Genomic DNA, 19,715 nt, shown 5'->3' with positions numbered 1-19,715 from the left:
TGAAATTACATTTTGCCAAAAAGGGTTAAATTCTTTTTTTAATTTCATTGAGTGCTGATTTTGATAAATGCCACATATTTTCACCACCATTCATTTCAAGGTGATCTGCCAATAGAACCTTCCATGAGGAATAATTTGTTGGGTCTAAAACTTTTTTTAACCCAAGATAACTTAAGTGATTTTATAAATGATTCAATATGTGGCATTTTTACACCACCATCCTCGTAATTTGAGATAAGTATATTTCTTTTAATTTTGTCCCCTTTACCATCCCACACAAATCTGTATAGCATAGATTGTAACTGCTTTAATATATCTGGGGATGGATCTGGTAAAACAGTAAAACATTGAATTAGAATTGGTAGGGCGAGAGTTTTCACAACTACAATTTTCCCATAAATAGTAATATTTCTAAATGACCAGTCACTTAAAAGATTTTTAACTTTTTGAATTTTTTCTAAATAATTATCAACACATATATCAACTTTTGACAAACAATATTGAATGCCTAGGAGTTTGAAATTTCCTGAATGGTTCCATATTATTGTTTTATTTGTTTTTAGCTCCTCACCACAGCCCCTTTTTGCCCCAATCCATATTACTTGTTTTTTTTCAAAATTAGCCTTCAAACCAGAGCATGAGTAAAACAAGTCTATCTTATCTAGAGCACTGTTGAGAGATTCTTCACTATCATCCAGGATCAAAGTCGAATCATCAGCATACTGACTGAGTAAAAATTCAGAATTCTTAATCTTTATACCATTTATGTTGTTATCATATTTTATTGATGCACTAAGCAGTTCCAAACATAAAATAAAAAGATAGGGAGACAATGGATCCCCTTGTCGTACCCCCTCTCTATTACAAAAAAAATCAGATAGATAACCATTATTTTGAATGCAGCTTTTTGAATTATAGTAAAGGGTTGTGAACCATTTCACTATTGTGTCCCCAAAACCTAGAAATTTCAAGGTTTCACATATAAAATTCCACTCAAGAGAGTCGAAGGCTTTTTCAAAGTCCAACAAGACAAGCAAGCCAGGAATATCTTCGTCATCTACTTTTTTCAAGAGGTCATATATAAGTCTTGTACACTCACCAATATATCTGCCTTTCATAAAGCCAGTTTGAGTTTCACTAATCAGGTGATCAAGGATTTTTTAATTCTATTTGCAATACATGTTGATACTATTTTATAGTCTACATTAAGCAGTGAAATAGGTCGCCAATTTTTTAGAAAATGTTTTGGTTTACCATCTTTGGGTAGACAGGTGATAACACCTTGTGTTTGTGAAATTGATAATTTACCTTCTTGAAATGATTCTTTGAAAGAACGCAGTAGGAAAGGATTAATGTCGTGCCAAATTTTTTTATAAAACTCAGTTGTAAAACCATCCAGACCAGGAGATTTTCCATTTTTCATATTTTTTAATGCATTATGAATTTCTGAGCTTTTTAGTTCCCCCTCTAAATTAATATTTTGTTCATCAGAGAGAATTTTGATAAATGGGTTTTCAAGAGAAAAGAAATTAGCTCTGTGTGTATTATTTATAAGTGTTTTCTTAGATGAATATAGATTCTCATAATATAACTTTTGTTCCGCACGAATTTTTGCTTGATCAGTGATGCATTCACCATTAGCTAAAGTTAATTTTTGTATTACTTTGTCAATATAATTTTTTTTCTCTAGATTACAGAAATATTTTGTACTTCTCTCCCCTTCAATTTGCCATTTAGCTTTTGCTCTCATTATTGCCCCTTTTATTCTAGATTCTCTTAACGACCTTAACTGAAGTTCAATACGTGTAATTTCTTCCCTTTTATCATTGATATTTTCATTATTGTTCAAATTGTTCAATTGACTTTCTAGTTCTTGTTCTTCCCTACTGCGTTCATTCTTTTTAAAAGATGAATAAGAAATTGTTTTTCCTCGTATCATTGTTTTTCCTCGTATCATCAGTTTTAAAGTTTCCCAAAACAGTTGGTCGGAAACGGAAAATTCTATTTCTTCCCTATTTTCAGAATCAACTATTTTATATTGATCAATACAATCAGCAATACAAGTTTTAGTATAAGTAATAAATTCTTTGTCGTATAATAAAGCATTGTTAAATTTCCACGTCCCTTTGCCTTTTTCATTTGTATTAAATTGAATGGACAGAGACACGGGTGAGTGATCAGACCTATATGCAACACCAATATCACACGAGGTTATCAGTGGTTGAAAATCAGATGAGACAAGGAAGTAGTCCAGTCTTGCCTGCTTCTTGTTAGGTCCTCTCCAGGAAAACCTCTTTTTCTCTGGGTATAATTCCCTATAAACATCAACCAGATCTATTTCTGACATCATTTCATTAACCTTTTTTTGAGCTTTATGATTATTTTTATGCAAATAGTTTAAAGTATCCATATCATAATTTTGTGGTAAATTCCAATCACCCCCCACTATTACTGAAGTATTACCAAAATTTTCAATATCTCTTTGGAGTATTTCATGAAAAGCTGGTTTGCTTTTGAACTAGTTTGAATCTCGGTCTATTTCTGTAATTTATTCTTACATACTTTTGATTTTTTAACTCTGTATGCGTACATTGCCTATGAAATTTTTTTTAAATTGTTTGTATGCACATTGAACATCAAATTTATGTGACGTATATAATTTTTCTAACGTCAGACACTCAAATCAATCCATGTGTTCTTAGACAGTAGATGTTATTGTGTCCTGTTAAATTGTTCCCTTTAAAAAGTTTTGGATTCTCATATATTCTATGTATAATTTTTGGACTAGTTTGAATCTCGGTCTATTTCTGTAATTTATTCTTACATACTTTTGATTTTTTAACCCTGTATGCGTACATTGCCTATGTAAATTTTAAAATTGTTTGTATGCACATTGAACGACAAATTTATGTGACGTATATAATTTTTCTGACGTCGGACACTCAAGTAGATCCATGTGTTCGTGGATAGGTTTTTGTGTCCTGTTAAATTGTTCCTTTTAAAAGTTTTGGATTCTCATAAATTCTATGTATAACTTTTGGACTAGTTTGATTTCTGTAATTTATTCTTACATACTTTTGATTTTTTAACCCTGACTGCGCTCATTGCCTATGTAAAATTTAAAATTGTTTATAATCCAGGTACTTTGGATAACTATTGTATGCACATTGAACGACAAATTTATGTGACGTATATAATTTTTCTGACGTCAGACACTCAAATCAATCCATGTGTTCGTAGATAGTAGATGTTGTTGTGTCCTGTTAAATTGTTATACGATGATGACTGATGTTCCCATATTTTGACTATTTTATTGATTGTGACTGTTTATTTAACGCATCATGTAAATGTAACGGAATTTGATGAGACTGTTATTAAAGTGAGAGGGTTAGCGCTATAGAACCAGGTTTAATCCACCATTTTCTACATTTGAAAATGCCTGTACCAAGTCAGGAATATGACAGTTCTTGTCCATTCGTTTTTGATGCGTTTTGTTTTTTGATTTTGCCATGTGATTATGGACTTTCCAAATTGATTTTCCTCTGAGTTCAGTATTTTTGTGATTTTACTTTTTTTTGTCCTCATTGGGTCCATATACCACTGCTATTGTCATTCTATGATTGAAAATTTTTATATCTAGAATTGCATAGTTCCCGTCTTGATCCACTTTCTGTCCAAAAATTTCAAAAGAAAAAGTGCTTCTAAACAAGATAGCCACGCCTCTACTGCTCGTGGTATGCGACCCAAATATTATTTTATAACCCCATTCTGCCTGCCAATACTTTTCAAGTTCTTTTTTACAGTGAGTATCTACCAAGAAGACCATATCATAATTTTCTCTACATTTACTAAAGATATCTCTTCTTTTAATTTTATCAGAAGACAGGCCTCTACAATTTATGCAACCAATTTTCAAACTACCCATATTTTATATCACTTACAATTGTAACAGATGAATGATCTAAAATTATACAGTCAATCAACATATTCAGAGCAATACAAAAAAATAAAGTACAAATAAGTAGAGAGAAATGAAAGTGACATAAAAAAAAATTTTCGAACCGTTTAACCCACAACAACCTGAGGTCTCCCGTTTCATGGTAATACAATTCTAATTAAGTAAATTAATTAACTAAAATACAGTGGGTGTCTCTCCTCCCCAGCCCTTTATATATAAAAACAAAATATAGTTTTTATTACAAAAACAAAAAAACAAAAACAAAAAAAAGATTATGGTGCAAATCTCTGTAATTCTTTTCCAATTTCAAGTTTTGTAATGTTTTTAATTTTTAAGGATCAGAAGTTCAACTGTTTATTATTGTTGTCCGGGGTGCCCTCTTTTTGCTGAAAGCAGATAATTCTGCTTTTATTTGAGAATGACATGTCTCTCAGATTGTTTAATTGTTTTTTAAAGGTGATACAGTTTTGAACAACTGTTAAGTGACATTCTATTTATATGTGGGGTTCTTTACATAATAGTAGACAGTATGAGGAATTATAGCCATGTGCGTTTTATATGATGGACCGCTAGTAATTAAGTCTGACCACGTTTAAAACTTAATAAAAACTATTAACACCTACTAGACGAGTTCAATAAGGGTGTATATTTGGAATAAAGTTTACCTAAGTACTCTTGAAAGGCACATATAATGTATTTCTTTAGTTTAGAGAGGGTTTTATTATTCTCCGTGTGTTTGTCTGTATCATGAGCCAATATACGGAGACAACTGATAACCATGGACCCCAGGGAACAAGAAAGGTATGAGACATTAAAAAAAATGTACGAATCTAAATCTGTGTCCGAATGCTTTGCAAGTTTGCACCTCAAATTAGAGGGGGATGTTGAATTTCTGAAAACAGAGGTCAAGGTACTAAAGGATAATGTAGAAAACCTTGAATCTCATGCTAAACTCATGGATGACAGTATTAAAGACATACATAACACTCTCCTTCCTGATATTGAGGAAAAAATATCAACAGAAGAAAAAGAAAGACTAAAGCTAGAGTATTGGGGCAGAAAATGGAACCTGGTGGTAAGTGGTGTGAGAGGAACCCCCTTGGCCGAGATGCCTAAAGCAACTGATGTGTATGTACGACACTTCTTTGAAAAAACTTTAGAAATACCCAAGGAGCGCATCGAAAAAATGCTGTTCCAGGCCGTGCATAGGCTACCAGGAAAAGAGGGAGACAAAGAGAAGAGAAAGATTATTGTGCGCTTTAATAGTCTGATAGATCGAGACGACGTTCTGGCCGCTGGGATGAAGCTTCAACGTGGAAGTGGGTATAGTGTTGTGCCCGATGTGCCGCCGTCTGTTGCCAAACTTCGATTTAATCTTTTAAATGAAAGACGTGCACTGTCTTCATCTGAACAGAGGAAAGTCCATCTTGTATACATTAAAGAGTATCCGTTTGTCATGCTAAAAAAGAAGAGATCATCATAGACCCTTCAGCAGACCTTCTCATGTAAAATAAATAACTTTTAACTGATTTAAACAAAAAAATATTTAAACAAATTGCATTGGAACACTCACAGTAACATTCTGTTTTTTTATGTGTATTTTATTACTACGTTCCTGTTTTTTGGGTTGTTTTTATTCTAAATTGTGTATTCTAAAACTCTCTCTAATTGTTCGGGTTTTTTTTCTATGTTGATAAATTGTATGTCCTGGCTCATCCGCACATGGCTAATTTGCATACTAGATTGCTCAGGTGGGCATGCGCAACGTAAACCGGATGTTTTGGCTCATAAGTGTAATAATGAAAACTATCATATAAATCTTTTTGTTTTAGTTTGAGGTTTCAAATGACTTAAATAGGTACAAAGGAGACCTACCTAATTAGTTGTAAACAAATGTGAACCTATTTTATATATCATCAGATTTTACTGCTTATCATTTCTCGTAGTGAAAATTCGCCAATCAGCAATTGCTTTGGATTTAAAATCAGTTTAATCAGTCGGCCTATTCAGTTAGTCAAAGAAACACCATACCAAGATCAGTGTTTGTTTTTAATGCGATATCCGGAATACTCTGAAATGAGGATTACATAGACTGTATCAGTTTGGTTTTGGTCAATTTGTCGGTTAGAATATTATTACTTTTTAAACATGTTTACAAGCAAAAACATACAAAGCTAATTTCTAGAAATTTTATCTGTAGTTATTTCTTTTTATGCATAAAAACGTAGATTAGATCAATCAGTATATTTCATTCCGGGTATTGAGTAGCAGATTGAAAATAGTAAGGTCTTTTTTTAAGGCCTTGCGGTGACAAAGACTTACTTTGTACATACACGTGATTTGAACTCTGTTGAATAGTTGTTTTATTGGCATCTATATAGATAAAGGCAACAGTAGTTTACCGCTGTTCAAAACTCATAAATCCATGGGCAAAAAACGAAATCGGGAAAACAAACTCAAACACGTACTAAGAATTCCAGCATAGCAGGGAAAAATTAATGATTGAATTAGCATGTCTGACTGAAGGCACATACATGTATCCGTTTGGAAGGCAATCTGTGATTTTCATTTACAAAGATTTACAAAAAAAGTAATTTCGAGTTATATGGGACGTAAAATTTACAAAAATAAATTCACGGAATTTGAAGATTGATTGACAAAGAATGTATAATGATTATGTAAAAACTTGTTTACCCGAATCCACGATTAGGAACTTAAATGCTTTTAGGGAATGACTTTACTTACCTCTGGAAGACAGGTCATTATGATATGGTTTTAAATTAACAAATAACCTTATAACAGGGCATGTATTTGTTCCAATTGTGATAGCTACAACAAGGTTGCCACTAGCGGAGCTGAAACTACTTATCCTATCGAGCACCGGATAGCCCCTAATTCAAATTGTTTGTTTTCTTTTATTGTTATAATTTTATTTTCTATAACCTGTGATGTTTCTAGAGGTGATAGTTTTACCTTTTCATTTTAAAGTTTCACTATGGTCAAACTTCAGGGTAAGAGAACCTGTCAACTTGTGTGATGCCTTATTACAGTAAATGATTCTTCAACGTAATTCATGAGGAGTGGCATAAAGGGTGTGATATGAGAGGATGTACTGATGACCCTATCGTCTTACCTGAGTTTATCTGTTGATTTTGGTAGGGTTCTTTTGTCGTCTGGTCTTATCTATGCGACGGTTACGTATTTTTGTATTCGATTTGTTAGTCCTATCTATTGATCAATTTTTGCATGAAAAATGATTTCGGTGTTTTCCGCTTTCATTACATATTTCTTGAATTTAACATCAAGAATCGGATAAGACTTCGTGTGCATAAAACAACCCTTTATATAATGTCAGTACCATCTAAAACATATAAATAGACAATGTTTTGCAAAAAAGAAATTAATTTCTATATAACTGTAACGAAGAATCTACTTTAGCAAAAGTGCTGCCACAGCATCTGCACAAGTTAATGACAAGAATGAATCATGAGATAAATATATATATAGACGTACATTAGTACTAAATTATTCTAAAACCAAATTTCAATTATGAGGTATCATGAAAATTAATATCAATGTTTCATAATTCAAAATAGTCACACATTTTCAAAAGTTAAAATCAAATTCTAATACCGAGTAAGTTATGCGTGACATATAATCCTTTAAACGCATTCAATATAATAGCATTTTTTTTAAAGTATATTTTGACAATTGGGAATTTCCAATACGTTTAAAGGTTTTCCAATTTTAAAAGAGATTAAAAGGTATTCAATTCCAATGAATGGTCTTATTATTTATACTAACTATATTTGTATATATAATATACTTTACAAGGAAGTCGAATCTATCCAATAAAAATTATCTAAACATTTAAAAAATTATGACGCGTGATTGTACATAAATAGTCAGAAGAGTTTTAACTAAAGCAAAAGAAAGGTATGTGTTTAAATTCATAATAGAACTATACATTATACTGCTAATAGCTTGACAATTTAGTGGCATCGCTTAATTATTTTGTTCAACACGGTGGTTTTGCAAATGCGTTAGTATGATTTTCGATAAAAATTTATAAAACCTTTTTCTTTTGATCGATCGATCGACGAGATAAGTTTTCAATCTCAATACTTCGTGAAAGGTTTGTAACCTTCGTGTGATATTATGTGAATTAACATACAATAAAATGTGGGGTGACACCAATGAGGTAAGGGAAAAGCTCTTTTGATATTTTGCCTTTTTATTTGCGTTTGATCCTATATTCTGTTTATCTCCGACGTATTATATTTTTCTCTCTCTTTTATATCCTCCTTATTTTTGGTAAGAGGATTCGACTTGAAGTCTTTGCATCCATATTCTTTCCTCAGTTCCCTTTTTTGTTATTATTCGGGAGGTCAAAAAAAGACAATACAATACGCGTATGAACAGAAGAAAACAGACTATAAAAGACAAACAACAATTATAAACAGCATAACAGATCGCTATGATCAATACACATCCACAAAAACAGATTTACCAGTACAAAATCGATTAGCAGGGGTAAATTATGGTGTCAATAGTTTCACAGCTTCAGATATTATATTCTGTGTGAATCAAGGCTCCGTGTTAAAGGCCGTACCTTGACCTATAATATTATTGTTCACTTTTTTAGATTGTTACTTGGATGGGGAGTTGTCTCATTGGCTGTCATACCACATCTTTCTGTATCTATTGTTTACCAGAAATTTTACGATTGTTAATTTGAAGTGAAATTTATTGAATAATTTAAAAAATCTTGATTCTTTGAAAAGGAATATAAAATCTTTTTCTTTATTGAAGATCAGATATAACATTATTATAAACTTTTTAGATATGATGTGTTTACTTTTTTCAGCTGTACCAGCATGTTCATTTCACATATTTCCTTAGTCTCTATTCTGATAGGTAAGTTAGCTACTAAACATAATAACGATTGTATCATTTTTAAAATAAAGAAATAAGAATAATTAACCAAAGAATTAGAACATAGAAAGAATAATTAACCAAAGAATTCAAACACAGAAAAATATTCAACGAGGAACTGAACAACATATGATTCACGTGTTAATTATAATTGTTATATGGTCAAGAGTTGATAATTTTTCTATCTTGGAATTCTTGTGCTTTAAAATTGAATTAAAGTTAAATAAGAATAACATAAGTACAAAACTCCGAGGAATATTCAAAACTGAAAGTCCCTAATCAGATGTCAAAATCAAAAGCTGAAATGCATCAAACGAATGGACAACAACTGTCATATTTCTGACTTGGTACATACATGTCCTTATGTAGAAATGGTGGATCAAAGCTGGCTTTATAGCTTGGTTAACATCTCTTTTGTATGACAGTCGTATATTTCCAAAAAATAGGGAACTTTCTCTTTTTTCTACGCATTCAAAATTTGTTTTCATGCGACTTCTTAACAGCGTCTGGACAACACCTATTTTTTTGTATGACGTTTTTACTTCACATGTTAATATTATCGAACTTTATTATACTGGTAATGCATTGCAATCAATGTATAGTATTTGATTTCTCTGATGAGTGTTTTTATTTATTCATTGCTAAGTTTTATATTTAAAAATAACTTTGGATTTTAAAATTTTATTGCATAAAAATATATTTAGTTTATTTTGATTTTTTTTTTTATCTAAACAACGTAATTTTTGAGAGATAAATCAAAAGACAATACAGAGAATTCATTTTTTTCTTTTAATTTTTTGTATCACATTTTAAACATTTTGTGTACACTACTATGTTTGACCTACATGTATGTCAAAGTGCTTAAAATGAGCGAATGAACCATTGCAAATAAAATTTAAAACATTTTTTCAGACATTCCTCTATTTTACGCTGACATTGAACGTATTGTTTGTATATGCCTTCAACCCCCAGGGTATAAATATGCATTTCATTAATAAATAAATAAATTGAACAACTAATAATGTTTTTTTTTGTGTGTAGAATTATCTAACGCACACTATGCAGAAGTAGAAGCTCCATGGATAATACCACGACACGAAGCACACTCGTTCCTCAAAGCTCCTACTAGAAACAAAAGAAGTGACCCCGTTTGCAATACAAACGAGGTTTATTGTGAGGCAAACAAAGACAGCTGTATGGTAAAGATTGAATTAAAAATTTGTATAGATATTCCTAATAATGATAAAAATATATCAAATAAAAAACCCATCTACCTCTGCAAAGTAGAAATAGTGTTACGTTGATAAAATACCATCACCTTAAATTATTTTACAACACGGCAAATTTTTTTAGAAATTAAATATAAGTATATTCGCTTGGATGCCAAACTATCCACCTGAGATAAAAAAAAAAAAAAAAACACAAAAAAAAACGTGAATATTAACATACAGTTAGAATTCGTTTTAACTCCTTTTAAAACAGTCATAAGAATCTATCATTGTGGTGGTATACCTTAACGTTAGAATAATTTATCAGAGAACAACTGATATTTGAGGGTAGAAATATTAGAATCAGTCCAGGCAATAGGGTTAACGCGAGAAGGAAGACGAAGACACTCTTTCCGAATTGATTAAGGCAGTGAGGTCGTTGATACAAATCAGAATAAAGAAACTGAATGGGTCTATCAATGCCCATGCTACGTCAATTTTTAAAGAACCAAATGTTGCAAAACACCTTTCCTACCTCCATGACAAATATGTTGTTGTCCCCGCAGATAAAGCCCCAAACAACATTGTTTTTGTGTGTAAAACTCATTACATTAACTGCCTGATAAACGAATTAGGTATTGAAAATTCATTTGGAAACTCAACATAAACCATCACGACACTTACCAAAGAGGAAATCCTGGATAATCATAGGTTTGTTTTATGTTCCTTTGGAATTTCAACCAAAGATGAGGAACTGGATCTTCAATCACTGTATTGGATACTCAAACTACATAATTGTCCTTTCAAACAACGGTATATTGCTGGTTCTTCCAAGTGCTCCACGAAACCTCTTTCTAGATTATTAACATCTATTTTATAGCAATCAAAGACGGGCTTTAAAGTTATTGTGAAACTGCCTATTCTAGAGGTGACGTGAATCAGATGTGGATACTTAAAATTTCCAAAGATCTTTTAGAGTACATACAATTTAACTCTCTTTCATCTTGTAACAGTATGAAAGCATATGACTTTTCTACTCTTTATACAAGTATTCCACCTTCCAAACTAAAAGACAAATTGAAAAATTAGACTATTTACCGGATTTATTATCACATAAGCAACACGACAGGTGCCACATGTGGAGCAGGATCTGCTTACCCTTCCGGAGCAACCGAGATCACCCCTAGTTTTTGATAGGGCTCGTGTTGTTTTTTCTTTAGTTTTCTTTGTTGTGTCATGCGTACTATTGTTTGTCTGTTTGTATTTTTGATTTTAAGCCATGGAGTTGTCAGTTTAATTTATGAGTTTGACTGTCCCTTTGGTATCTTTCGTCTATCTTTTATATAGTTCATCAACCAAAAAGATGATTAAAACATCAATTTTGATTGCATAAAACCAGTTTCGGATAAAAAAAAAAACCGTTTTTAATCAAATCAGAAGTCATAATGAGTGTAACAAGTTTTTGTTTGTTTGAAATACAATGAAATTAGTCTTGGGTAACAAATTCGGTCTATAGATGCATAATTCGAAAAATTCGTTCAAACCTGTCTTAAATAGCAGTGCAAGAATAAATATCGGGTTTTGTAAATAAAATATTTGGTCTCACAATCAAAATCACTTTTTAAAATTCGGTACACTTCCATTTGGTTTTTTTTCAATAAATATGTTGGTTTCAAAGAGAAAGATGTATTCAAAGCAATTATTTTCAGCTGCACAACGAACAATCTCGGGAGCATTATTGTGGATTGGGTCATTCCTGTACTGCAACACAAGCTTGTTACCTATCTACACCCTGTCCAGCACATTACGCGTTAGGCTGTACAGGTAATGTTAAAATGTATGCTATTAATTATAAAGAATTGACAATCATTCTGGTTTTTTAAGAGAACATACATAGATCAATGTATACACATTGTAAATAATAAGCACTACTTTTATACCATACAAAGGAATACAACTGAAGTACAACCAATATATTATAAGCTAATGTTTCGTTTTGTGTTAACTACTTTGAGTTTAATAGGTATTTTGTATCGTTATTAGATAACGGGTGTCTATCATTTCCATGCCATAACGGAGCCACGTGTGAAGACACAAGTACTAGCTATAACTGTCTATGCGTTCCAGGCTGGGATCCATCAACTGACTGCGCTACAGGTAGGTGTTTTCATGTTATCAGAAGTAACTACGTTAGGTTTTTATACTCCAGTTGCAAATGTGATTGAAGTATAATATTTGTATCGAAAACAAATAAATGCTGAGAATATATTTTTCTAATCATGTTACCTTTGACCTGCTGTTCTACATACAGTACAATTGAATATACAATCACGTTTAAGGTAAAAAAAAAAAACATTCTGTGTTCTTATGTAAAAGCAAGTATACACTGTCATGAATTATTTGTATAATAAACTGTTAAACAAAATCAAAGGAAATTAGTGTTAAATAAGGATAAATTGTTTGTTCAATACATGCAATGGCAATAGCACTGTATCAGCCATTCGTGATAATATCGATATGATATCAGTCACAATTGAAAAAAAACTTACTAAATCCCTAATCTCTTTTACGTCATTTCATGATATAAAGACCGCATCACATATTATACAAGTCAAACCAAATCCCAATTTTTTTTTTTATAAAAATAACAATAAACGAAAAAATAACCAATATGATAGACGGAAAGAAACGACAACCACCGAACTACATGTCATTTATCGATTTTTGACTATTGAACAGCGATATTCAACTGTTACCTTTATTCCTGACTTTGGATAGACAAAATTTTGAATGCGGATAAGGTCTAATTGTTTTAAGCGCTAAATTCTTTGTCTAAAACTGGAAAGTGGTGGTACAGCGCAACAAATAATGATTGGAAGTTGGATTGACTCATTAGATCGGCAAGAAGCACAAAAAACAACTGACACGAACACAAAGGACTGTAGAATGGCATGTTCTCATTTTGGTTTGTACTTGTGAACAAGCATGTCCAAAGACCGGTTCGATGTGTCTCATTCACACCACACTAACTTGTAGTCATTTATATGCAATAAACTTGCCATTAGACTTTAAACAGCAATTATCATACTGAGGTGTCAAATTCAACCTATGAATTAAATACAATGCATTGTTTGATTCTATTCGGCTAGTACAAGCGCCACTTGTAAGATTTGAAATGTTGTACAATTTTAGATTACCGATAGATAAAACTTTTTTCCGATAGAAAATGTTTTGATAGAGCACTTTAGCTACTTAACAGGATAAAAAAACTAAGGGTGCATTTCTTTCTAACAAAAACGATAAAAACGGCTAAGCGCGCACATGGTTTGATCATTTCCTTTCAACATACATTTGCAAAGTTTGCATAAACTTTGACAAACTATGCAAACCCTAAAAATGCGTTTGCAGTTTGTCGTTTTTTGTTTGTTAGAACAAACGCTACATTTGTTTCTAACATCAACCTGATTAATAGAAGTATTTGTTTCTACGTTTGTAAAAAGTAGGTTTACCAAAAACATGTGCATACATTATTGAACGTTCAACTGAACTAGGTCAGTAAAGACGTATCAAACGTTGCATTTGTTTCTAATTTTGTAGCGTTTAGAAAACAACAACAAACGCGACACAACGTTTACAAAATGTTGGTTAGAAAGAAATGCGGCCTAAACTAGATACATTAAAAATAGTTAAGCTATATTTTATTTACACATTAAGTACTTGGTTTTCTTGCATTACAGATTTTAACGAATGTCTGGTTGTTCCCTGTTTAAATGGAGGGTCGTGTAACAATCTATTTAATGATTTCACGTGTGACTGTACCAGCAGATACGAAGGAAGTGTTTGTGAAAAAGGTAAAATCTAAAATGATAAATGTTCATTTCTTATAGGAATAGTGAAGATGATCTTTAAGTATACAAGAACTTGCTCTGAAAATATACATTTTTTTACAGATAAGTTTGGACACTGGAAGTATTGAACCATTTTAAAATAGTAATGAATGTAATGAATGAATGCTTCTATATCCCGAAGTTAGAAATTATCTTGTCTTTTTTTTATAAAAAAAATAAGCTCTTGATCTTTCCGAGTATCTGTAATCTCCTTTAAACCAGAAATATATCCACAAAAAAAAAATTGAAAAAAAATCATCTTTTGTTTCTGTAAGTATTAACTATTGAGTGCGGATGGGTAAAATATTCCAGAATGTCCGTGTTATATACGGCAGAACATCAGTAGTTTGTATTGGCTTTGAACTAGCTGTAAGTAACTGAGAATACTCTAATATCTGGGTTTAGTGTTTTGTTGATGACGGGATGTATAAAATACCTCTTCACGCCTTGTCTTTATTAATGTTACTTGTTTTTCTCCTTTGAATGTATCTGTTTAGTCCTTTTCAACTGATTTGTATAGGTTGTTCATATGTTTAACTCTTAAGGAGATAGTTAGGAGCCGACTATAAATCCATGAAACACTCTGTACGCGCCTGAGCCAAGTCAGGATCCTGTAGTTTAGTGGTTGTCGTTTATTACTGTATATCATTTTTGTACTTCGGCTATTTGTTTTTTACATACATCAGTCTGTTAGTTGTCTCGTTTGAATTGTTTTACATATGCCATTTCGGGGCCTTTAATAGCTGTATATGTAAATGCGCCATGGGTTTGCTAATTTTTGACAATAATAATAGACACGTTGACAATCATATCACATCTTCTTAATTTTATATCACATGTATTTGAAATGTTGCTGAATGTTAAGTCTTTATTTCTGCATAATATTTTCTGAACAATGTTTAACAGACTTTTTGTTTATATTTTCTATATTTTAGACAAAGGTTATATTTTACGAAGTTGTGATAATAAGTTTCTCATTTTCTTTAGGCAACAAGACAGATAACGAGTAGTCTTAACTTTGCAGACTCTTTTTTATTTCATGTATTTGATTTTTTTTAATGTATCTTTTTTTTCAGACTGCAGACCAGGTCCTGCAGATATCGTATTTGTAGTTGACACATCTGACAGTTTGCAAAAAGGTGTTAATAAAAGCGTCGACTTCATTAATGAATTTATCAGCCAAGTTTCTATTGGTCCAAATGATTTCCAAATTGGCGTAATAACCTACAACTTTGATCCCACAGTACTGTTCGATCTAGATGATTACACTTCGGCTTCTGATATGTCATCTGCTTTGGACACTCTTAGGGGAGAAAAAGCAGCAACGTACACAGCCACTGCTTTACGACAGGCTAGAGAGGTAAACTTGATATATACAAAATGTTTAAACGTGATATATCAATGTATGGTATAATTATATATAAAATATTCCAGCCGATTCCACTGAGTGTGTAGGCAAAGTTCAAAGCTTTGGTTGACTTGTTTGTAAAATGAACCGCGAAGAAATTATAAGGTAAGGTAAAACTATCCTCCTCTTAGAGTGGGCTAGTCCGAAATATAACCAATATATCTGTCTGTATGAAAAGGCTACTTCGAAAGGAGGGTAGAATACCATAACTAATAAAGACTAATGATATCAAAATGCATACATTATTTTTAAAAAATTGTGTGTTTCTCCAAAATCAAATGATATTGATTGATCTTTGGTGTTTAATTTAATAATATATCAATGTTTGTCGTATTGTTTTCTATGTTAAAATACGCAATTTCAAGCATTCATAGCTATGTTCTCTTGAATTAAATAAATTGAGTCATTTCCTGTCAAAATTATTCCATATTCTGGTGTATCCTGAAAAGTTGAACATACCTTCAATTGCATAAGAGGTCACCGTTTCCGGAACATTTGGTACAAGTAACAAAAAATATGAGTATAAGGCAAAATACGTTTTCTAATTTCTATTTAATACATTATTTTATCATAATTCCCCAGCCTTCACCGGATTGACATTAAGTGTTACCCTTGTCTGTCCGTACGTTCGTGCGCCCCAAGATTTGTTTCTGTTCTTTAAATGTGGTCTTTCCCAAATGTAATGACATTTATAAAAAATACTTATTACCGAAAAATACAGCTGCCGTTTACGATTTATGTTTCTTCGTAACGTTATATTATAGGCAAGTGCGGCATCATTTAGTTTATCAGTGTTTTATAAACTTGGTAACCAATCTACAAATAATTTAGATTTTTAATAAATGCATATTAATTGTATTTGTGTTTCAATTTGCTTATTTTGAAATTTGGCGAATGATTTTTACTCTTCAAACATGTAAACAAATATTCCGTGTCTGAAATATGACCTATACAAAACATGTAGTGAGGCATTGCCAATTCGTTTTCGACTTATGTGTTTAAATATCTCTTTGGTATCTTGGCCTCTCTTTAGTAATCTATCAATTTCTTTTATTAAGAAATGTATTTGTTTAAAAAAAACTAGCAGGATTCTTGTTGCAGATGATAACAAGCTATTCTATGGGATCACGTGGCACAGCAAGCTACATTGTACTGATGCATGACGGTCTGTCAACTGACAGGAACGAGGCTTTCTACGAAGCACAGATAATAAACTCTATGGGTATACGTATTCTATCAGTCGGAATCGGACAGTCGATTGCATATACAGAGATGTTGACTATTTCGAACAGTCCGTTTTATACTTACAGTCCAAATCATCTAGATGATATGTATAACCAGATTCTCAAAGAAACAGTACATACTGATTGTACAGGTATTCTGATTATGTATATTATAATATTGATATTATTGATATGAAAAGGAAAACACAATATTCAATACTATTTCGTAAAATTACAAAATTGATTGAATACATACAAAAGTACATGTATACATCTTTTCAAGAACTGTTTAAAATTAGAATGTTGTTCTTTTTCAATCACATCCATCTGAACATTTGCTCTTCTTCTGCTCCCTTTATATATTTGTATTCACCTAAATACAATGTTTGGTTTTGCACTAGAGACAGATAGTTAACCTCATCGAGGCATCTTCAAAACAGTCGAAACTAAGCAGAATATAAAATGGATAAAAAGTTCAATTATTCTTACTGTACTCGTTCTTCTTCTATACAAGATAACCAGTTTAAACTTTTCTGAATTCATTACTTTTTACTGCTTCTATTTCCCTGATTGTCTTAAAATTTTTGTTGCAAAACAGCTGTGTATATTTAAGCTGAGGACACATTTACATAGAAAAATAAAATCGTATAAGATCAGCAAAATGCGAATGTTAAATTTGATGTATGCCTTTTGTGCTTCTTCGTTACATTTGTTGTTTTTATAGTGATTAAGGTGATAACACAATGTTGACTGGTGTACTACTATTTTTGACATTCTTACTTCTTGAGTATATTCGTTTTGTTCACGCATCGTTGACAATTTAATGGAATTTGATGCAGCTGTCATACAAGTGAGAGGTTTAGCTAGCTATAAAACCAGGTTCAATCCACCATTTTCTACATAAGAAAATGCCTGTACCAAGTCAGGAATATGACAGTTGTTATCCATTCGTTTGGTGTGTGTGAACTTTTGATTTTGCCATTTGATTATAACTTCTATCTAGAAATCGACTTTGAGGGTTGGTTGATAACAAAACTTTATGACAAAAGAGATGATTTCAGCTTCCAAATGGTAAATATGAAATCATTACTTTGTATTTTATGGACGCCATCACGAGTTGGTTGACCGTTATGAAATATCCATATCACAAATGATATCGGGTATGTTCCTTATGTCGTAACTACAATCCCGTTCCCTTTTCTCGAATGTGACCTACCGAACTAGACTATTTTCCCCTATTTGTGACATTTTTACCTATTGTTTTGTTATCCATTCGTTTAATGTGTTTGGACTTTTGATTTTGCCGTTTGATTTTGGACTTTCCTTTTTGAATTTCCCTCGGAGTTCAGTGTTTTTGTGTTTTTACTTTTAACGACATTGTATGTTTTTTTCCACAGATTGCAACATAGAAGAAGATACTCAAGTTATCATTCTTCTTGACACAAACGGCAATCAGACGATTGATGGTTATAACGATCGTCTTTTAGCCACACGTAACTTTATAGACAAAGTATTGACTTACAATCCAAGTGCTAAAATTGGCATGTATTCATATTCAGACGAACCGGAAGAGGTGTTTTCTATAACGTGGTCAGGTGGCAAAGATAAACGTATCGCAGCAGCGCTACAAATTGACCTTGACATCCATTTATCATCAAACCTTAGCCATGCTTTGCAACATTTACGAATAAGTAATCAGTTCACTTCATTAAGAAAGATGGTGGTTATTGTGTCAGATGGACTGTGGACTGATCAGGATCAAATAAACAAGGAAGTCTCGTATACTGAACAAGATAGTATAGAAGTGGTTGGCATTGTTGCTGGAGAAGACAGCATAGTCCAAAATTATCAGACAGTTTTGAATGACCCTAGTCAAGTGTTTTATACAGAAGACGGCGACTTCAGAGCATTAGACTCGCTCACTGCAAAGACAAAATATTATGTTTGTGTTGACAATATATTTAGTACGCGACAATAGGGGAACATGTCTTACTATTTTATGTTTGTTTAAAAACTGGTAGATTGGTTAGATTGCATCATCCATACGAAGTAGGAGAATAGAAAGTCCGAAGCTCTTTTCTTCATCCAAAACGCTAGAAGCCGAATGTTGGAAAGCCAATAATGTCTAATAATGTAATCAGTTGATGAGCTATATGACCAAAAAGGACCTAAAACTAAAGCCAAATTTTTCTAAGCTTAACATTGCCTGAAGGAGTTAAAACTACTAAGCTGATGATACCCGCGGGGACTTTAAGTCCACTATAAAAAATAACGACATATTGCTGTAAAAAATGTAAACAAAAACTAATGAATGTTATGCGTCCGTAGCGCTTTTCTGGGTTTACACCTACATCAGGAACGCTCAAAGCCGAATCTTTGAAAGACAAGAATATATAATAACTTAACTTCCTCCATCTTGGATTTGGAAATACCTGAAAACAAGGTCTAGATCTTTAATAGATTGTGCAAATTTTGAAAGCAGTAAGAAATTCATGTGTAGGAACTTTCATTTCAATATAGAAAAGGACATGTTTTATCATATTTATGTTAACTTTGCCATATGCCATATAAGGAGAGGCAACTCAAATGCAAGGGCAGACAACTCAGATAACGGTACTTTTACAATAGAATGTGTTAGAAAGTTACCTATTTTATTATGTAGCTAGAAAACGTGTCCGGTGACCCCATTTTTTTTTCTCTTTTTATTAACTGAAATCATTCTTTTAAAGCTATCTCCTCATATGTTATCTCAAAATTCTATATTGAAGTTTACGCTTTTTTTCAGAAAAGTGAAATAAGCACCGTGACCCATTCTTTTAGTTTTAAAGCAAGATATAAACTACATTTTGACAAACTATTAAAATATTCTATGGTTTATAATTTAGACACCCCATCTACCTAAAACAGTAGAAGAGCTATGTGACCAAAAAGACCTTACAGCATTTTAGTGTATTTGGTAGTCAGGAATATAACCTATTGACCTCTAAATCGATAAGGTTTGTCCCGTTCTCTATATCTAGATCTTCAGTCTATATATTTTTAACAAGTAAAGAAAACTCAAATGCGGAAACCATTTATTTTCCTCCAAAATATGGT

General features: G+C 32.1%; 2 protein-coding genes across 3 annotated transcripts in view; both read left to right on the top strand.

Annotated features, from left to right (window-relative positions):
* The window catches only part of LOC134715762 (collagen alpha-6(VI) chain-like), a 76,550-nt gene that overhangs the window by 34,086 nt on the left and 22,749 nt on the right, over nt 1-19,715 (top strand). The gene's annotated exons all lie outside the window — the stretch shown is intronic.
* On the top strand, nt 7,844-18,679 carry LOC134715764 (collagen alpha-5(VI) chain-like). 2 transcript variants are annotated; one of them, XM_063578188.1, is made up of 9 exons: nt 7,844-7,894; nt 8,826-8,875; nt 9,935-10,092; nt 11,811-11,925; nt 12,145-12,258; nt 13,839-13,952; nt 15,065-15,348; nt 16,498-16,771; nt 18,017-18,679. In XM_063578188.1, exons 2-9 carry the CDS (start codon nt 8,836-8,838, stop codon nt 18,595-18,597), a joined length of 1,680 nt encoding a protein of 559 aa, XP_063434258.1. In that variant the 5' UTR covers nt 7,844-7,894; nt 8,826-8,835; the 3' UTR covers nt 18,598-18,679. The 2 variants fall into 2 exon arrangements, with proteins under 2 accessions (XP_063434258.1, XP_063434260.1); XM_063578190.1 differs by lacking the exon at nt 7,844-7,894 and adding an exon at nt 7,919-8,000.

This window comes from Mytilus trossulus, chromosome 4, assembly GCF_036588685.1.
Source record: "Mytilus trossulus isolate FHL-02 chromosome 4, PNRI_Mtr1.1.1.hap1, whole genome shotgun sequence".
NCBI lineage: Eukaryota > Metazoa > Mollusca > Bivalvia > Mytilida > Mytilidae > Mytilus > Mytilus trossulus.
This window is presented reverse-complemented; position numbering and strand designations above follow the sequence as displayed.

Excerpts from the sequence above, each read along its gene's own strand:
- LOC134715764 (XM_063578188.1), top strand. The coding sequence starts at position 8,836 with ATGTTCATTTCACATATTTCCTTAGTCTCTATTCTGATAG. Across the intron at positions 11,926-12,144 it reads TTACGCGTTAGGCTGTACAG|ATAACGGGTGTCTATCATTT; the intron begins GTAATGTTAAAA and ends TATCGTTATTAG. Across the intron at positions 15,349-16,497 it reads CTTTACGACAGGCTAGAGAG|ATGATAACAAGCTATTCTAT; the intron begins GTAAACTTGATA and ends TTCTTGTTGCAG.